The sequence below is a fragment of the Desmodus rotundus genome, chromosome 9 (assembly GCF_022682495.2).
Source record: "Desmodus rotundus isolate HL8 chromosome 9, HLdesRot8A.1, whole genome shotgun sequence".
Taxonomy (NCBI): domain Eukaryota; kingdom Metazoa; phylum Chordata; class Mammalia; order Chiroptera; family Phyllostomidae; genus Desmodus; species Desmodus rotundus.
Window position 1 is genome coordinate 36,876,527 of NC_071395.1, and position 12,977 is coordinate 36,889,503.

The 12,977-nt window shown below is 56.5% G+C and overlaps 1 protein-coding gene across 3 annotated transcripts; it reads right to left on the reverse strand.

Moving 5' to 3' along the window:
• Positions 1-484: 484 nt before the first annotated feature.
• PLPPR3 (phospholipid phosphatase related 3) lies at positions 485-5,856 on the reverse strand. Of its 3 annotated transcripts, none has more exons than XM_053912106.1 (8): positions 5,720-5,856; positions 5,278-5,393; positions 3,227-3,412; positions 3,003-3,144; positions 2,712-2,907; positions 2,558-2,615; positions 2,204-2,377; positions 485-1,845 (listed from the first exon to the last, which is right to left on the reverse strand). In XM_053912106.1, exons 2-8 carry the CDS (start codon positions 5,350-5,352, stop codon positions 502-504), a joined length of 2,175 nt encoding a protein of 724 aa, XP_053768081.1. In that variant the 5' UTR covers positions 5,353-5,393; positions 5,720-5,856; the 3' UTR covers positions 485-501. The 3 variants fall into 3 exon arrangements, with proteins under 3 accessions (XP_053768081.1, XP_053768082.1, XP_053768080.1); XM_053912107.1 differs by having other exon boundaries at positions 2,204-2,341; positions 5,278-5,398; XM_053912105.1 differs by having other exon boundaries at positions 5,278-5,398.
• Between the last annotated feature and the right edge of the window lie 7,121 nt (positions 5,857-12,977).

The following is a 12,977-nucleotide window of genomic DNA, read 5'->3' on the forward strand; positions in this document are numbered from 1 at the left end:
CTCTTCCCCACCTGCCCTCAACTTAGGATAATGAACATTGGAGGGGTTGTCCATGGGCGGGACTTGACATCCAGGCCTGCAGTCTTGTGGGCCAGTGACAGCTGCTCAGGAGCCCTACTTGTCCCTGTAGGGTGGCCTCCCCTGGGGAGTTTGCATGTGTGTCTGATAGGGTAACTTTGCCGGCTCTGCAGGCTGGTTAGAATTGTGCAGGTTTGCTCTCTGGGCACACGACAGCACCCATTGACCTGTTCTTGGTGCCCAAGTCATTGTGCTCATGGCCTCCCACCATAAAGGGCCAGGCCCTCCGTCAAACACCACCTGGGGCCTGTGTGGGTGGCCAGGCCTGCTTGCATCGGAAGACCCACTGACCAGAATGACTTTGTAGCCAGAATTCCAGTAACATTTTATTGCCTGATCACAAAACACCTGTTCAGCCCTCATCCCCCCTGTACCCCCCATGCTGTTTACCCCCACCCCAGCCCACAAAGAACCCCTGGGTACTCAGTCCTTGAACCTGCGGGCTGCCTGCATCTTGTGGTAGTAGCTCTCAGCCTCTGATTCACAAGAGGCCTCCCGCTCGCTCAGCACTAGGCCAGCAGCTTTGCGCCTCAGCGTTGATTCCCTGCTGCCTGGCCCCAAAGCTCCGTCCGTCACGCCCAGTGGGGGCAGCCCCTCCCCCGTGGCCAGGTTGACTGTGGCCACGGCACCAAATCTTGGCTCCTCCTGGTCCACATCACTGACAGATGAACCAGGAGACACACCCAGTGGCTTGGGCCCACCACGGAAGCCATGAGCCAGGTCCCCTAGCTCATAGCTACCCTCACCCTCTGACCCCTTGGTCCCAGCAGCCTTCCACTCCCAGGGCCCGTTACCAGCAGACAGGTGGACCACGGGGTGGTGGGGCGCATGTGCGCCAATGGTGACAATACTGGCTGAGTCGCGGTCTGATGGTGACCTGTACTGTGAGGAGTCAGAGCTGGAGCTGGAGGACAGGGCTGTCTCAGACACCTTGGAGCCAGGTCCACCTGGTGCCTTGGACATCGCAATCACCTGCAGCAGCCGGGGCGGGTTGGCAATGCGGGGCTGGGTGGAAGCTGTGGCCACAGCAGCCCCGCTCTTCTCAGCCATCATGAGCCACTTAGCCCGCACAGCCACGCTGCCTTTGGGGGACAGGCCAGCTGCCGCCTGCACCCCCTCCTCAGGGATGTGCACCAGTGGCTGTGGCCCAACCCTTTGTGGGAGAATGACCCGAGGCCCGAGGCCTGGCCTCGCCTGGACTGTGGGGTAGAGCGAGGGTGGAGCTGGGCCCTCTTCCTCCCCCTCCTCTTCCTCCTCTTCCTCCTCCTCTTCCTCCTCTGCCATGGGCTCTTCAGGCACCAGCATGTGCCCCAGGCTGGCCTCGTCAGGCAGCCCCAGGCCGCGGCCCTCCAGCGACTTCTGCTTCCATTCGCTGATGAGCTGCTTAGAGCGGGAGGCATCAAGCGGCACGTGGATGGTCATGTGGCGGCGGGCAGGGTCATCAAGTGAGGGCGTGCTGACTCGGGGCAGTGTGTGGCTGAAAGTCACCATGTTCTCCTTGCCCATGGGGCTGCGTGGGGCCAGCAGGTCTACATCCACACTGGCCCGCTTCAGGCTGCCCAGTGAGGTCTTTTCTCGGGCCACAGGCCCAGGCCCGCCCTCCAGCCGCCCTGGAGGGCCCAGCTCGTCGGTGCTCACGGACTTGTTCTGCTGGTACACTGAGTCATGGCCCCGCTGGGTCAAGGCCCGCAGTGCATCCTTGGCGGGTGTTGGGGCTGTGGGCTTCTCTGTGGGCGGGGCCTGGAAGTTGCCCACCGCGTGGCAGGCCTGGGGGTGAAATGCAGGCTGGCTGTGAAGCCGGAGGCCGGAGATCAGAGTCCCTACCAGGCACAGACTTGGAGGTCTGAGGGGAGGCCTGGCCCTCGATGGGGAAAGTCTACCTTTCCCCAGTGGGGCAAATTCTCACCTCTGGTCACTCACACTCTGCACGATGGGCAGGTCTGAGCCCATGAGATTCTGATTCCAGCCTTCCAAGGGACTTGTCAGAGTCCCCCAGGGCAGAGCCAGGCCTTGGTGCCTGTGCCTCCCCCCCTCAGAGGTCCCCCATGGGGGCTAGAAGCCCCCTTCAGAACTCCCCCTCTGGGACCAGCCTAATAGCCACCAGACTCCCCAGGCAGACCCTCACCAGGTAGGCCGCAATGCCAGCACCGATGAGGAAACCTGCGTAGACGTCCACGGGGTGGCTGCGGTACTGTGTGATCTGGGTGAGCCCGCAGACACCCGCTGCGATGGCGAAGGCGAACACCAGGCTGGGTTTGAGCAGCTTGGTGGTGTCGGAGATGACAGAGTTGAAGTACATCTGGGGGCGGGGCGGCGTTCAGGGTGGTGGCAAGGTGAGGGGTGGGGGGTGAAGAGGGTTTGGGGAGGGCAGGGCCAGTGCAGCTGGGGCAGATGTGGGTGGGGCAAAGGCGGGGTCGGGTAGGAGTGAGCGGCTCTGGAGGGCGGGTTAGGGTAGGCAAGGCCTGAGCCGGGGACTCACCGACACGTAGACTGCGGCAAAGGCTGACAGCGTGGCATGCTGGGATGGGAAGGTCTTCCTGTAAGAGGTGTCTGAGTAAGCCCCACTGTATCTCAGATCCCTCTGTGCCTCAGTTTCCCCATACTAAATGGGAAAGGGGTTGGGGCCTGCTCACCTTGCAGACAGGATAGCGTGGGTGTCGTGGCCAGAGCAGATATCCTGCGTGATGTAGGGGTTAGCCTCGCACGAGGTGCCCAGCAGTGTGTAATTGGGCTTGCAGACCGTCAGGAAGAACGGTGCGTGGTAACCTGTGGCCAGCTGGATGACGTCTGTCACCAGGGCCGTGGCACACAGGCCAAACACGTGAACACCTGAGGGTGAAAGGATCAGGGACTGTGCGGGAGCTGGGGGCTGAACCTGCCCAGTCCCGGGTGTGGATGGGGGGTGGGTGTGTTCAGTGACTCACCCACAAAGCGCACAGTGCGCCGCAGGAAGGAGTTGAAGTTGCAGCCACCGGCGTTGATGCTGCCCTCGGCCCCGCCTGGGCCACCGCCACGGCCCCACAGCCGGGACTGCAGACAGTACAGCATGCCCTCGCCCATCATGATCTGCCGACAGGAGGTTGCTCAGCCGGATCCTGGCCAAGGGTGCCCACAGGCTGACCGAGACCCTTTGGACGCTGGGACTCACCGAGGCCGCAGGGGCAGCGAAGGCCAAGCTGAGCAGCATGAGCAGCGGGATGAGCTCCTCATTGGTCTCCACGTAGGGCATGGAGAGCGTGCGGTCATAGCACTGGAAACCTACCTTGGCAGGCTTGAAGAGGTCCGTCAGCTCCAGGAAGTACAGGGACACAATGGAGGATGCCACAATGGGCAGCTGTGGAGAGACGGCTGGCCCGTCACACCTACTCACCGACTCACCTGTCGGTGAATTCAATCCCATCCGCTGAGTCCCCCACCCACCCACCTGTCCATGCTACAGTTCACCCAATCATCAGCTCATCCGTCCTGCAGTGACTGACCCACCACCATTGCGCAGCGTTCATTGTCCATCCTCCACCGTAGCTGTTCTTGCACTCATGAACTCATTCGTAAGTCCATGGATTTCCCCATCCCTCCGCGCACCCGTGTTTCCTTCTTTCCATGCATCATCCACCTACCCCCCCAACTCATTCACCCGTTTCTTCCTTCCAGCCCCCTTTGCCACCTGGAACAACTTAGAAATAGCGCACGTTCCTGCCTCTGCGATTTTTCTCTTGAGGATGGAGGGATGCCCTCAGACATCCCTCTGCTGCCCAGCCCTCCTCAGAGGGGCGCTCCCTGGACACCCATCTCTCTGTCCCTTGTGCTACTTTATTTCCTCCGGGTCCCCAAAACTACATGACAACCTGCCCCTCAGCCACAAGAACATAGACATCTGGCCCTTGGTGGGCGCTGAATGAACAAATGAAACCATTGAGTCGCTAATTCATGCAGCTGTCCCCTGCACACCTTTGTCATGTGCCCCCCCCCCCCAAGCCGGGCACTGCAGCATACACGGCGGTCGCGTATGCTCAAGCCACCCGCGAGGTGCAGAAAGTAAGACTGAGGTTGGGAAAGCTGAGCTGTTCTCGATCACACCACGCAAGCATGGTGCCCTGAGGAATACCACTCACTCATGTATTTACGCGGGCCACAAACAGCCACTGAGCACAGATTCTGGCAGAATCATCTGAGGAAGCAAACTCCCCTAGTGTTCTATGCCTCCCATCTTCATCCTAGGGTCTCAGATTCACATAGCCACAGGGGACAGACAGTGGTGGCACCGTGGGGGGTGGAGAGTATGCAAGTGCCTAAGGGGAGCTGCCTTGAGAAGCTCCCACCTCCATCTTACAGATGAGGAAACCCAAGCACAGATGAAGCCCAAGAGAAGCTTCCACCTGAACACCTGCCATGTATGGCACATTAAGAGGGGCCGCAGCCATCCATCTGCCCCTGGAGAGGGTACAGAGTGGGAGAGATGCCCCCAGCCCCACGGTTAGGGCTGGGAGAGAGGGAGGGACCAGGCTGGGGGCTCTTGGGGGGGAAATGCCCAAGTGGGGCTTCTAAGAGCAGGTCTCATGACCAAGGAGCATTGAGAGTGCCGGATGGCTTGTCAACTTGGGGAGACTTTTGCTACCGGGAGGCTAAAGTCAGTCTCCCTGGAAAGCCAAACCTCCAAAAATGGACAAAGGTCACCCTGTGTCATCATCAGCACTTCCATGTGGCAGGTGGTTGCACTCACCATCTTCTACTTTTTAAACACTCGCTAAAGCCCTCACCATGTGCCCTACCTGTAGGGGAAATGCACCAATGCCCAAGGTCAGCACGGCAGGGGTGTGAGCTCAGATCCTCAGGCTTTAGAGCCCAAGTGCTGGAGGAAGACACGGCACCCTCCCTAACTGCAGCACCCTTGTGACCCCCAGCACCTTGTTCCAGCCCCTCCAGGTGAGCTACTGGCCTGAACCCCAGACTGAAGGTCCTACCTCCCAGCATTTGCCCAGGCTTTTCAGGAAGCCCAGAACACCCTTTTGCCCTTCGAACTTCTACTGGTCCTGCAGAGCCCAACTCCTCAGATCCCCACCCCCAGGCACCCCAGCTGTGCCCCTACCTAAGGGTGACCCGAGGTGTGCCACCCCTGTGCCTCAGCGTGGGGTTCCCCAGAGCCGGTGAACTGAGACCTCTGCCAGGCCTTGCCAGGGCGACCCCCCACCACACACTCACCTCCACGAAGTAGAAGCAGGGCAGAAGCGTCATGCTGTCCTTTGGGTTTTTATTCTTCTCCTTAGTCGAGATCATGGTGTCGCGGGTGCCACAGGCCGTGGTTGGAGGAGATAAAGCTGCGCTGGAGGAGGGAGGGGAGGCGCAGACTGAGTCCGGGGACCCGGTACCGGGCAGCAACGGGGGAGGGGCGGGCAAGGATGCGCAGGAGCCCCCCAGGGAAACTGAGACCAGGGAAGAGGGGTGTCCCTGCGGCCTTCTCCCCACACTGTGGCCCTGACACACAACCGGCTACTGACACCCCCACACCAAGGATGGAGGTCGGGCAAAGAGGGCGGGGCCAGCCTGGGTTAGGGGTCTCAATCCGGGGCCGTCCGTCCCCCGCTCCGGGGCAGGGGCCTCCCGGAGAACGGAGGGTCCGGGGCCTGGCTGGCAGGCCCCTCACCTGGCGCACGGGTGCTCGGAGGGCGGAGCTGGCGGCCGCGCCGGCTCGGCGGAGCGCGGAGCACAAAGCACGGCCCCTCCCCTGCAGGGGCGGAGGGGAGATGCGAGAGAGGGGCGGAGGGCAGACGCGAGGGGAAGGCGGAGGGGACACCGCCCGGCTCCGAGACCCCGCACCCACAGCTGCCTAGATGCGGCGCGAGGGGCGGGGGCTCTTTGTCTTGGAGCGTTGGAAGCGTCGCACGCGTCGATGTCCTGGCCAGGCCCCGGGCGTGTGGTCCCCGCCTCCCGGGCTCCCTCCTCCTCCGAGTCTGGGTCGCAGGGGTCCCAGTGTCCCGTGGGGGCGAGCTAAGGTCGGGGTCTGCGGTCTCCTCCCTTCCAAGGGTAGGCCTCGGGAGTCCCATCGATGCTGGGTCCGGGGCCGAGGGTCCGGGTTCCCGGGTCTCTATCTCTGCGTCTCTCGCTGTCTCTGACGCCCCCAACTCCGCGTCTCCACCCCGCTCCCAGGTGCCCGCCGCTAGCCCGCAAGTGTTTCCGTGGCGAGCTCCCCGGGCACCGAGCGATCAGGACACAAAGAAGACGGGCGTGGGGCTTGTCCTCCCCCCAACCCGGCCTCCCTCCACCTCGCCCACCTTCGCCCCGGCGCCTGCCGCGGTCCAGCCCGTTTAGCCAAGCTCACCGACGCCCAGGTGTAATGGCCCCGCAGCCCCGGGATGCGGGGGGCGGTGGGCAGGGCTTCGGCGGTTCATTTTCTGGTGCGCAGTTAGGCAGCTTTTGCTGTTCGTACTCATGTCCTTACCACACACAGCCCTGGGGTCGGGGGCTGGCTGAGCCCTCATTTACAAATGAGGAACTGAGGCCCGGGGAACTTAAAAGTCGTTGGCCAAGGTCACCAGACCCCCAAACAGACAGGATATTATTCAGTTCATTTATTCACTATCACTTGAGCACCAACCGTCCTGAACTGAGGACCCCCCGGAGACTAGGACAGACCCAGACAGTCAGCCCTGCACTTCAGTGTTGGGGGTGAGGGCTGCCTTATCGCGTTCGCCTCTGGCCTGTGTTCCTGGTCAGCCGTTCACACTCCACCAAGCCTGTCCAGTGAGTCCCGCAGACCAGGGCTGTCTGTCATAACCTCCCTAGGCCTGGTGGTGGACTGGCCTCAGCTTTCCTGGCTGGCAGAGCCTGGGCTGCTGGTGGGAATCTACTGTCGAAAGGTGACTACAAACAGGCAACCCTTGAGAGGCAGAAGGAGGAGCGGAAGGTGGGACCATCACTCTTGGGTACCTCCTGGGCCTGGGGGGTGGGGAGGTGTGGGCAGCAGGAGCATGAAGAGGTATCCTGGAGGAACTTCCTGACAGCTTGAGGGTCTGGGGAATATTAGATCTGAGGTGGGGGGGGGTCCTTCTTCAAGTCGCTGGTGGTGGAGATGGAGCAAGAGCCAACTGTGGTGGCACATTGCCCATCTGGGGGTCTGTGCTTGAGTCTGGGGCACTAGGGAGCCACGGAAGAGGTTAGAGCAGGCAAGAGGTGTTGAGCATTCTAGGTTGCTCCTCAGAAACTCATAAACTCCATACTCACCACAAAGGGGGAAGACTGTGCATATCCCCCTTGTACAGATGGGGAAACAAGCACAAAGCAGGCAGTTTACTATGGAACTCAAGGGGTTCACCACTTGGGGCGCATTGTTGAAAAATGAGACATGGTTGTCATGAGGTAGTTTTATGGACTTGCAGCAAAAAAACACTGACAGGGGATTCCTATCCCAACCTCTTCCTCCCCAGAGGAGGCCTAGCCATTGCTTATATACACTATTTTGTCAATTACATGTTGATTTCTTCTTTGCAGTTGGCTACACTTAAAAGGTTGGGTTCCTGTCAGGCTTATCCTGTTTACATCTGGTCTACAAAATACTGTGCTACATTTTAACATTTAGCAAGAATAGCATTTACTAAGATACTAAGAATGACCCAGACCTTGAGACCTTTGACCTATCTAACAGTCCTCCCCGCCCCGCCCCCCGAGATTTTGCACTCCTCATTCTGGAGGGAATTAGGGACGAGGGTCATACCTCTGTAACTGTTTTCTGAACATGGACTGAGTATGTCTTTGAGTTAGAAGAGTGAAATTCTCTGGCTGCCTGACTTATGACAGTCTTGGGGTCCCCACGGTTGTGGGATTGCTGAGCACAGGAGGGCATAGAGAGCGCTCCTGTAACAGCGGACATGAGGCAGAAGAGGTGAGGCAGAAGTAGGGGAACAATCAAGGAGACCAAATCCTGCCACTCACAAACTCACACCCCGCTGGGGACCCAATGAGCAAGATGGAACAGAGTGACACCTTTCTTAAGGACAAAGATGCCAGCAAGGGCAAACACGGGGACTGCTGGGTCTGTCCAGGACTTTGAAGGACAGGTGGGATCTGGGGAAGAAGTGACTATGCAGAAAGGTGAGCTTAGTGGATGAAGTGCAGTAATTCCAGGGTGGGGGGAAGGAGTACCAGATAGGGCCAGCAGGTATCCCATGGTTTCTCAAGCACCGTGATGCTTGCTATGTGGCCAAGGGAAGAGCTGCACCACGTAAGGCACCTGGGCCTGGGAAGGGAGGACAGCTTGGGAAAAAGTTCTGACACAACTCAGCCCTCTATGTCAGCAGTCTCGGGATGGTGCACCACAGAAAAGCCCCCACCCCCACCCCCTGATGGCAGGAGGCACTCTCCGGGACTATGAATTCTGGGTGTGCGTGTACACTTCAGGTCAAACACACGAGGCCCCGCTGTTCAAGCCCACACAGCGCGGGCCCTCTATATTCAGACATCCTGTTAGACACCGTCGCCTGGTTAGCCAGCTACACAGCTGCGGTTCAGAGACTTCAAACCCTTCTGAAAATCGGGATACAAGGAGAAAGTGCCAGTCACTCGCTACCTCTCACCACCCAAACGCCCTGCCCAGGAGGCACTGGAGCGAGCCTTGAGATGAGCAAATACCTGAGGCCTGTTGACCCCACTTTCCATCTTCTGCAGACTGTGGCTCCTTCCACCTCTTGTACCCACTTTGGAAACTGGGAGCTCAAGACTAAAAGTGAAGACAGGCTCAGTCGTGGGCTTTGTCCCGACAAAGCGAAAGGTCCCGGTTCATTTCCCAGTCGGGACTCGTGACAGGGTTGCAGCCAGCCCTGGGTTGGGGGTGTGTGAGAGGTGACATTGATGATGTTTCTCTGGCATGCGGATGTTTCCCTCTCTTTCTCCCTCCCTTCCCCTCTCTCTAAAAAGAAATAAAATCTTTTAAAAAATAAACAAAAGTGAAGACAGGAAACATCTGTGGGCACAGGATGTATTGAAACAGGAGAAAAGTAAAGACAGCCAGCATGAATGCCATGAGGAGCTTCTCACAGGAGGCCCCGCCCCGCCTCACCTCTTCTCCCTGGCTAGGCAAGTCCATGTTAGCAGAGTCACCTCCTACTGCAGTGACAGGTCCCAGCTCTTCTCAGTCCTCTGGCTTCTGGACTATTGGAGAAGATGGGCTGAGAAGGCCTCTGCAAGGCTTGCCCCGGCTCCCTCCCCCCGACCCCGGTTCCCATCAGATGGGACTCTGAGAGGCGGGGACAAGACCAGGATACCTGGTTTTAGAGCTCAGCTCATATGCCACGATTCAGACCCAATCTGCTAAAGGGAGGGTTCAGGCCCTGGCCAGGTAACATCATCCTAACACATCAAGGTGGCAGGTTTGATCCTCAGTCAGGGCGCATACAAGAAGTGACCAATGAATGCATAAATAAACGGAACAACAAATCAGTGTTTTCTTCCTTCTTTCTCACTCTAAAATCCATAAATAAAAAAATTAAAGGTTAGGGCGGTGTGGCCTCCCTATGCCTGTCTCCCTTCCGGATCACACACTAACAGTGCAGTATTCTGTCCCCAAACTCCCATGGTGGCCTCTGGCTACAACAAAACACTAGGCTGCTTCACCCAGGGCAAGTGCCTGGGCCCGCACATTCCATTTCCAGGCAGCAGACTCCCAAAGCTATAGGGGCCTGGGCCCAGGCTGAGGGGGGTCCAGTCCCCAAGGAGGGGACAACAGCTTAGGAAGTACCTTGTCCTGCTTGTGGGTGCAGAGAGTGAGCTCTCTCTCCCTGACCTGCCCCACCCCCAGCTACCCCACGGCTTTGGAGGAGGGGCAAGCTAATGGGCTCAGGAAAGAAGCTGAGGTCTTACGCGTCTTCTGGACTTGAGTGAGCCCTGACACAGGGTCGCATAAATGTGCGCCTGCCCAGAGTCATGATCTCAAACCATTCATCTTTGCCGCCGAGTGGACAGGAAACCAGTGAATTACTTCTTAAGACCACTCTAAAATCTTACTAAAAGCAATTCATTTCCCTGTGTCATTCCCACCTTCCTCCCATACCATGTGGCCAGCAAGCCCACCTCTCGGCTTCTGTGTCTCAAAACGCACACATGAGAGCCCTGGCAGAGTAGCTCAGTCGGTTAGAGCATCGTCCCCGTTTGCCAAGGTTGCGGGTTTGATCTCGGGTCAGGGCACACACTAGAATCAACCGATGAATGTGTAAATAAGTGGAACAACAAACCAATGTTTCTCTCGCCCTCTCTCTCAAAAAATAAACAATAACAACAGCGAAACAAAGGAAGGGCTTAGGATAAAAGGAATAACAAAGGGGCCTTGGGGACAGTTTTAGGGGGTTAGCCCTGGACGAGCCCATTGCTCCCCTGGTCGCCAAGTCTCATGGGGACCCTTACAGTTTAGGAGAGGCATGCCTGTAGGGGAAGGGAAAGGCATGGGCGCGCTCCTGGGAGGGGGAGTGCGCTCAAACTGCATTTTTTAAATATAATTCTTTAAAATATTTTATTTATTTATTTCTAGAAAGAGGGGAAGGGAGGGAGAAAGAGAGAGAAATATCAATGTCTGGGTTGCCTCTCATGTGGCCCCCACTGGGGACCTGGCCCAGCAACCCAGGCATGTGCCCTGACTGGGAATCGAACCGGTAACCCTTAGGTTTGCAGCCTGCGCTCAATCCACTGAGCTACGCCAGCCAGGGCTCAAACTGCATTTTTAAATCACAGCAGACTTTTCTCTTTTTCTTGCACCAATCCAATAAGGTAATCTTAGTTTCATTTAGTTCTCAATACTCCTGGGATGCTTGGTCTCTGTTACTATGCCTGTGGTGAAATTTCTGAAATCACACCTGCTAATAGGACATCTCTTTATGTCAATGAGACTCTTCGAAGACATGTGCCATGTGATTTTTTTAAAGATTTTATTTATTTATTTTTAGAGAAAGAGGAAGAGAGGGAGAAACACAAATGTGTGATTGCCTCTCCTGCTCCCCCTACTGGGGACCTGGCCCGAAACCCAGGCATGTGCCCTGACTGGGAATCGAACTGGCAACCAACCCTTTGGTTTGCAGGCAGGCACTCAATCCACTAAGCCACACCAGCCAAGGCTGCCATGTAATTTTTTAAAGGTTTTATTTACTTTTAGAGGGAGGGGGAGGGAGGGAGAAAGTGAGGGAAAGAAACACTGATGTGACAGAGAAATATCAATTGGTCACCTCTAGTGCGCACCCTGACTGGGGACCAAACCCCAGCCCAGGCATGTTCCTTGACCAGGAATCAAAGCCACGACCTTTTGGTTTACAGGACAATGCTCTAATCAACTGAGCCACACTGGCCAGAGCGCCACTGAGCCTTGATTGTCCCAGATCACCTCCACTGGAATCCAGGAACTCACTAGCTCGCCCTCTTCGTGAAGGTGGTACAGCCTGTCTGATGGGCACCTCGTGGTTGTTCAGGAAACTGCTGGCGTGCAATTAGTTCCCGTTGCCCACGGAGCTCCACCCTGGCTGCAGCTGTTCCAGAAAGTGCGCTCCTTGGATGGAAGGAGGGTGGCAGTGGCTGGGGAGAAGCTTATGTGTGGTCACCAGATGTTGAAACCTGAGGAAGCAAAGAAGCCGCACTTAGAAAACAGTGCCTCTTGCCTGGCTGAGTAGCTCAGTTGGTTAAAGCATCATCCCGATGCGCCAAGGTTGTGGGTTCAATCCCGTCAAGACACATACAGGAATCAACCAATGAATGCATTCATGCATTCGTGCATAAAATGAATGAGTAGAAAAACAAATCTATGTTTCTCTCTCTCCCTCCTTTTCAATCTCTCTAAAAAAAAATCAATGAATCACTCAATAAAAAAAACAATGCCTGTCAAATCCACACTAGAATTCCAGCCTGGAGCAAGGCTGCTTTAAACAGGACAGGTAGTTTCCTACCATTAACCTATTTCCTATATTTCTTAATTTATTTTAAGTGCTTAATTTCTTTAAGTCAAATAAACAGAGTCTTTTTATCCATTTCTGAAGAGCGCACCCGAAGAGGCTGCATTCGGGGATTGATTTGGAGCCCCCGTAGCCGACACATTTACAGTAAGACAAACGAGGCAACCCCAAATGTACACAAAGAGCAAAACCCGTCACCTGCGGGACAGACAAGGAGACAGCTAGAGCAGAGACCGTCACCCAAGGGTGTCCTGGATTCTTTCTCAGGAGTTTCTCAAGCCTCCAGAGTCAGAGCCATACCAGGCCCTGAGTCTGCCATCCTGGAGACAGTTCCTGCCCAGCCAACCAAAAACCAAGAGCGCACCAGAACTGAAATTACCTTTCCAACAACCCTACACCCAAAACGGGAATAGAAACACTAATTAAAATGACCACAGGGGCTGTGGCAGGAATTACTGACTATTTGTTTTCTGTGGTGCAGGAACCAGAGGCCCAGAGAGGTCAAGTGACTTGGCCAGGACCCCACAGCAGGTCCTTAGCAGGCCAGGACCCCCCACTGGGACTTGAACTCAAACCACTTTACAGACCAGCATTCATTTCACTGCCACTCTGGCTCCCAGCTGGGCCCCGTGAAACTCCAGTCCCAGTTCCAACTTCTCCTGACTTGGTTTCCCTCCCCAGATGAAGGGTGAGGCCAACCTTACCAGCAGCGTGGCACTGGTACCACTGCCCACCAGCTTCCCAGTGGTGGGCTGGGGGATCCGATGGTGTAGGGGACTTTTTTATTTATTTATTTTTTAACTTTATTGATTTTAGAGAGAGAGAGAAGAAGGGGAGAGAGAGAAAAACATCGATTTATTATTCTGCTTATTTATGTATTCATTTGTTGTTGCTTGCATGTGCCCTAGCCGGGGATCGAACCCACAACCTTCATGTATTGGGACAATATTCTAACCAACTGAGCTACCCAGCCAGGGCTGT

Excerpts from the sequence above, each read along its gene's own strand:
- PLPPR3 (XM_053912106.1), bottom strand. The coding sequence starts at position 5,352 with ATGATCTCGACTAAGGAGAAGAATAAAAACCCAAAGGACAGCATGACG. Across the intron at positions 3,145-3,226 it reads TCGCTGCCCCTGCGGCCTCG|ATCATGATGGGCGAGGGCAT; the intron begins GTGAGTCCCAGC and ends TCCTGTCGGCAG. Across the intron at positions 2,908-3,002 it reads GCGCACTGTGCGCTTTGTGG|GTGTTCACGTGTTTGGCCTG; the intron begins GTGAGTCACTGA and ends TTTCACCCTCAG.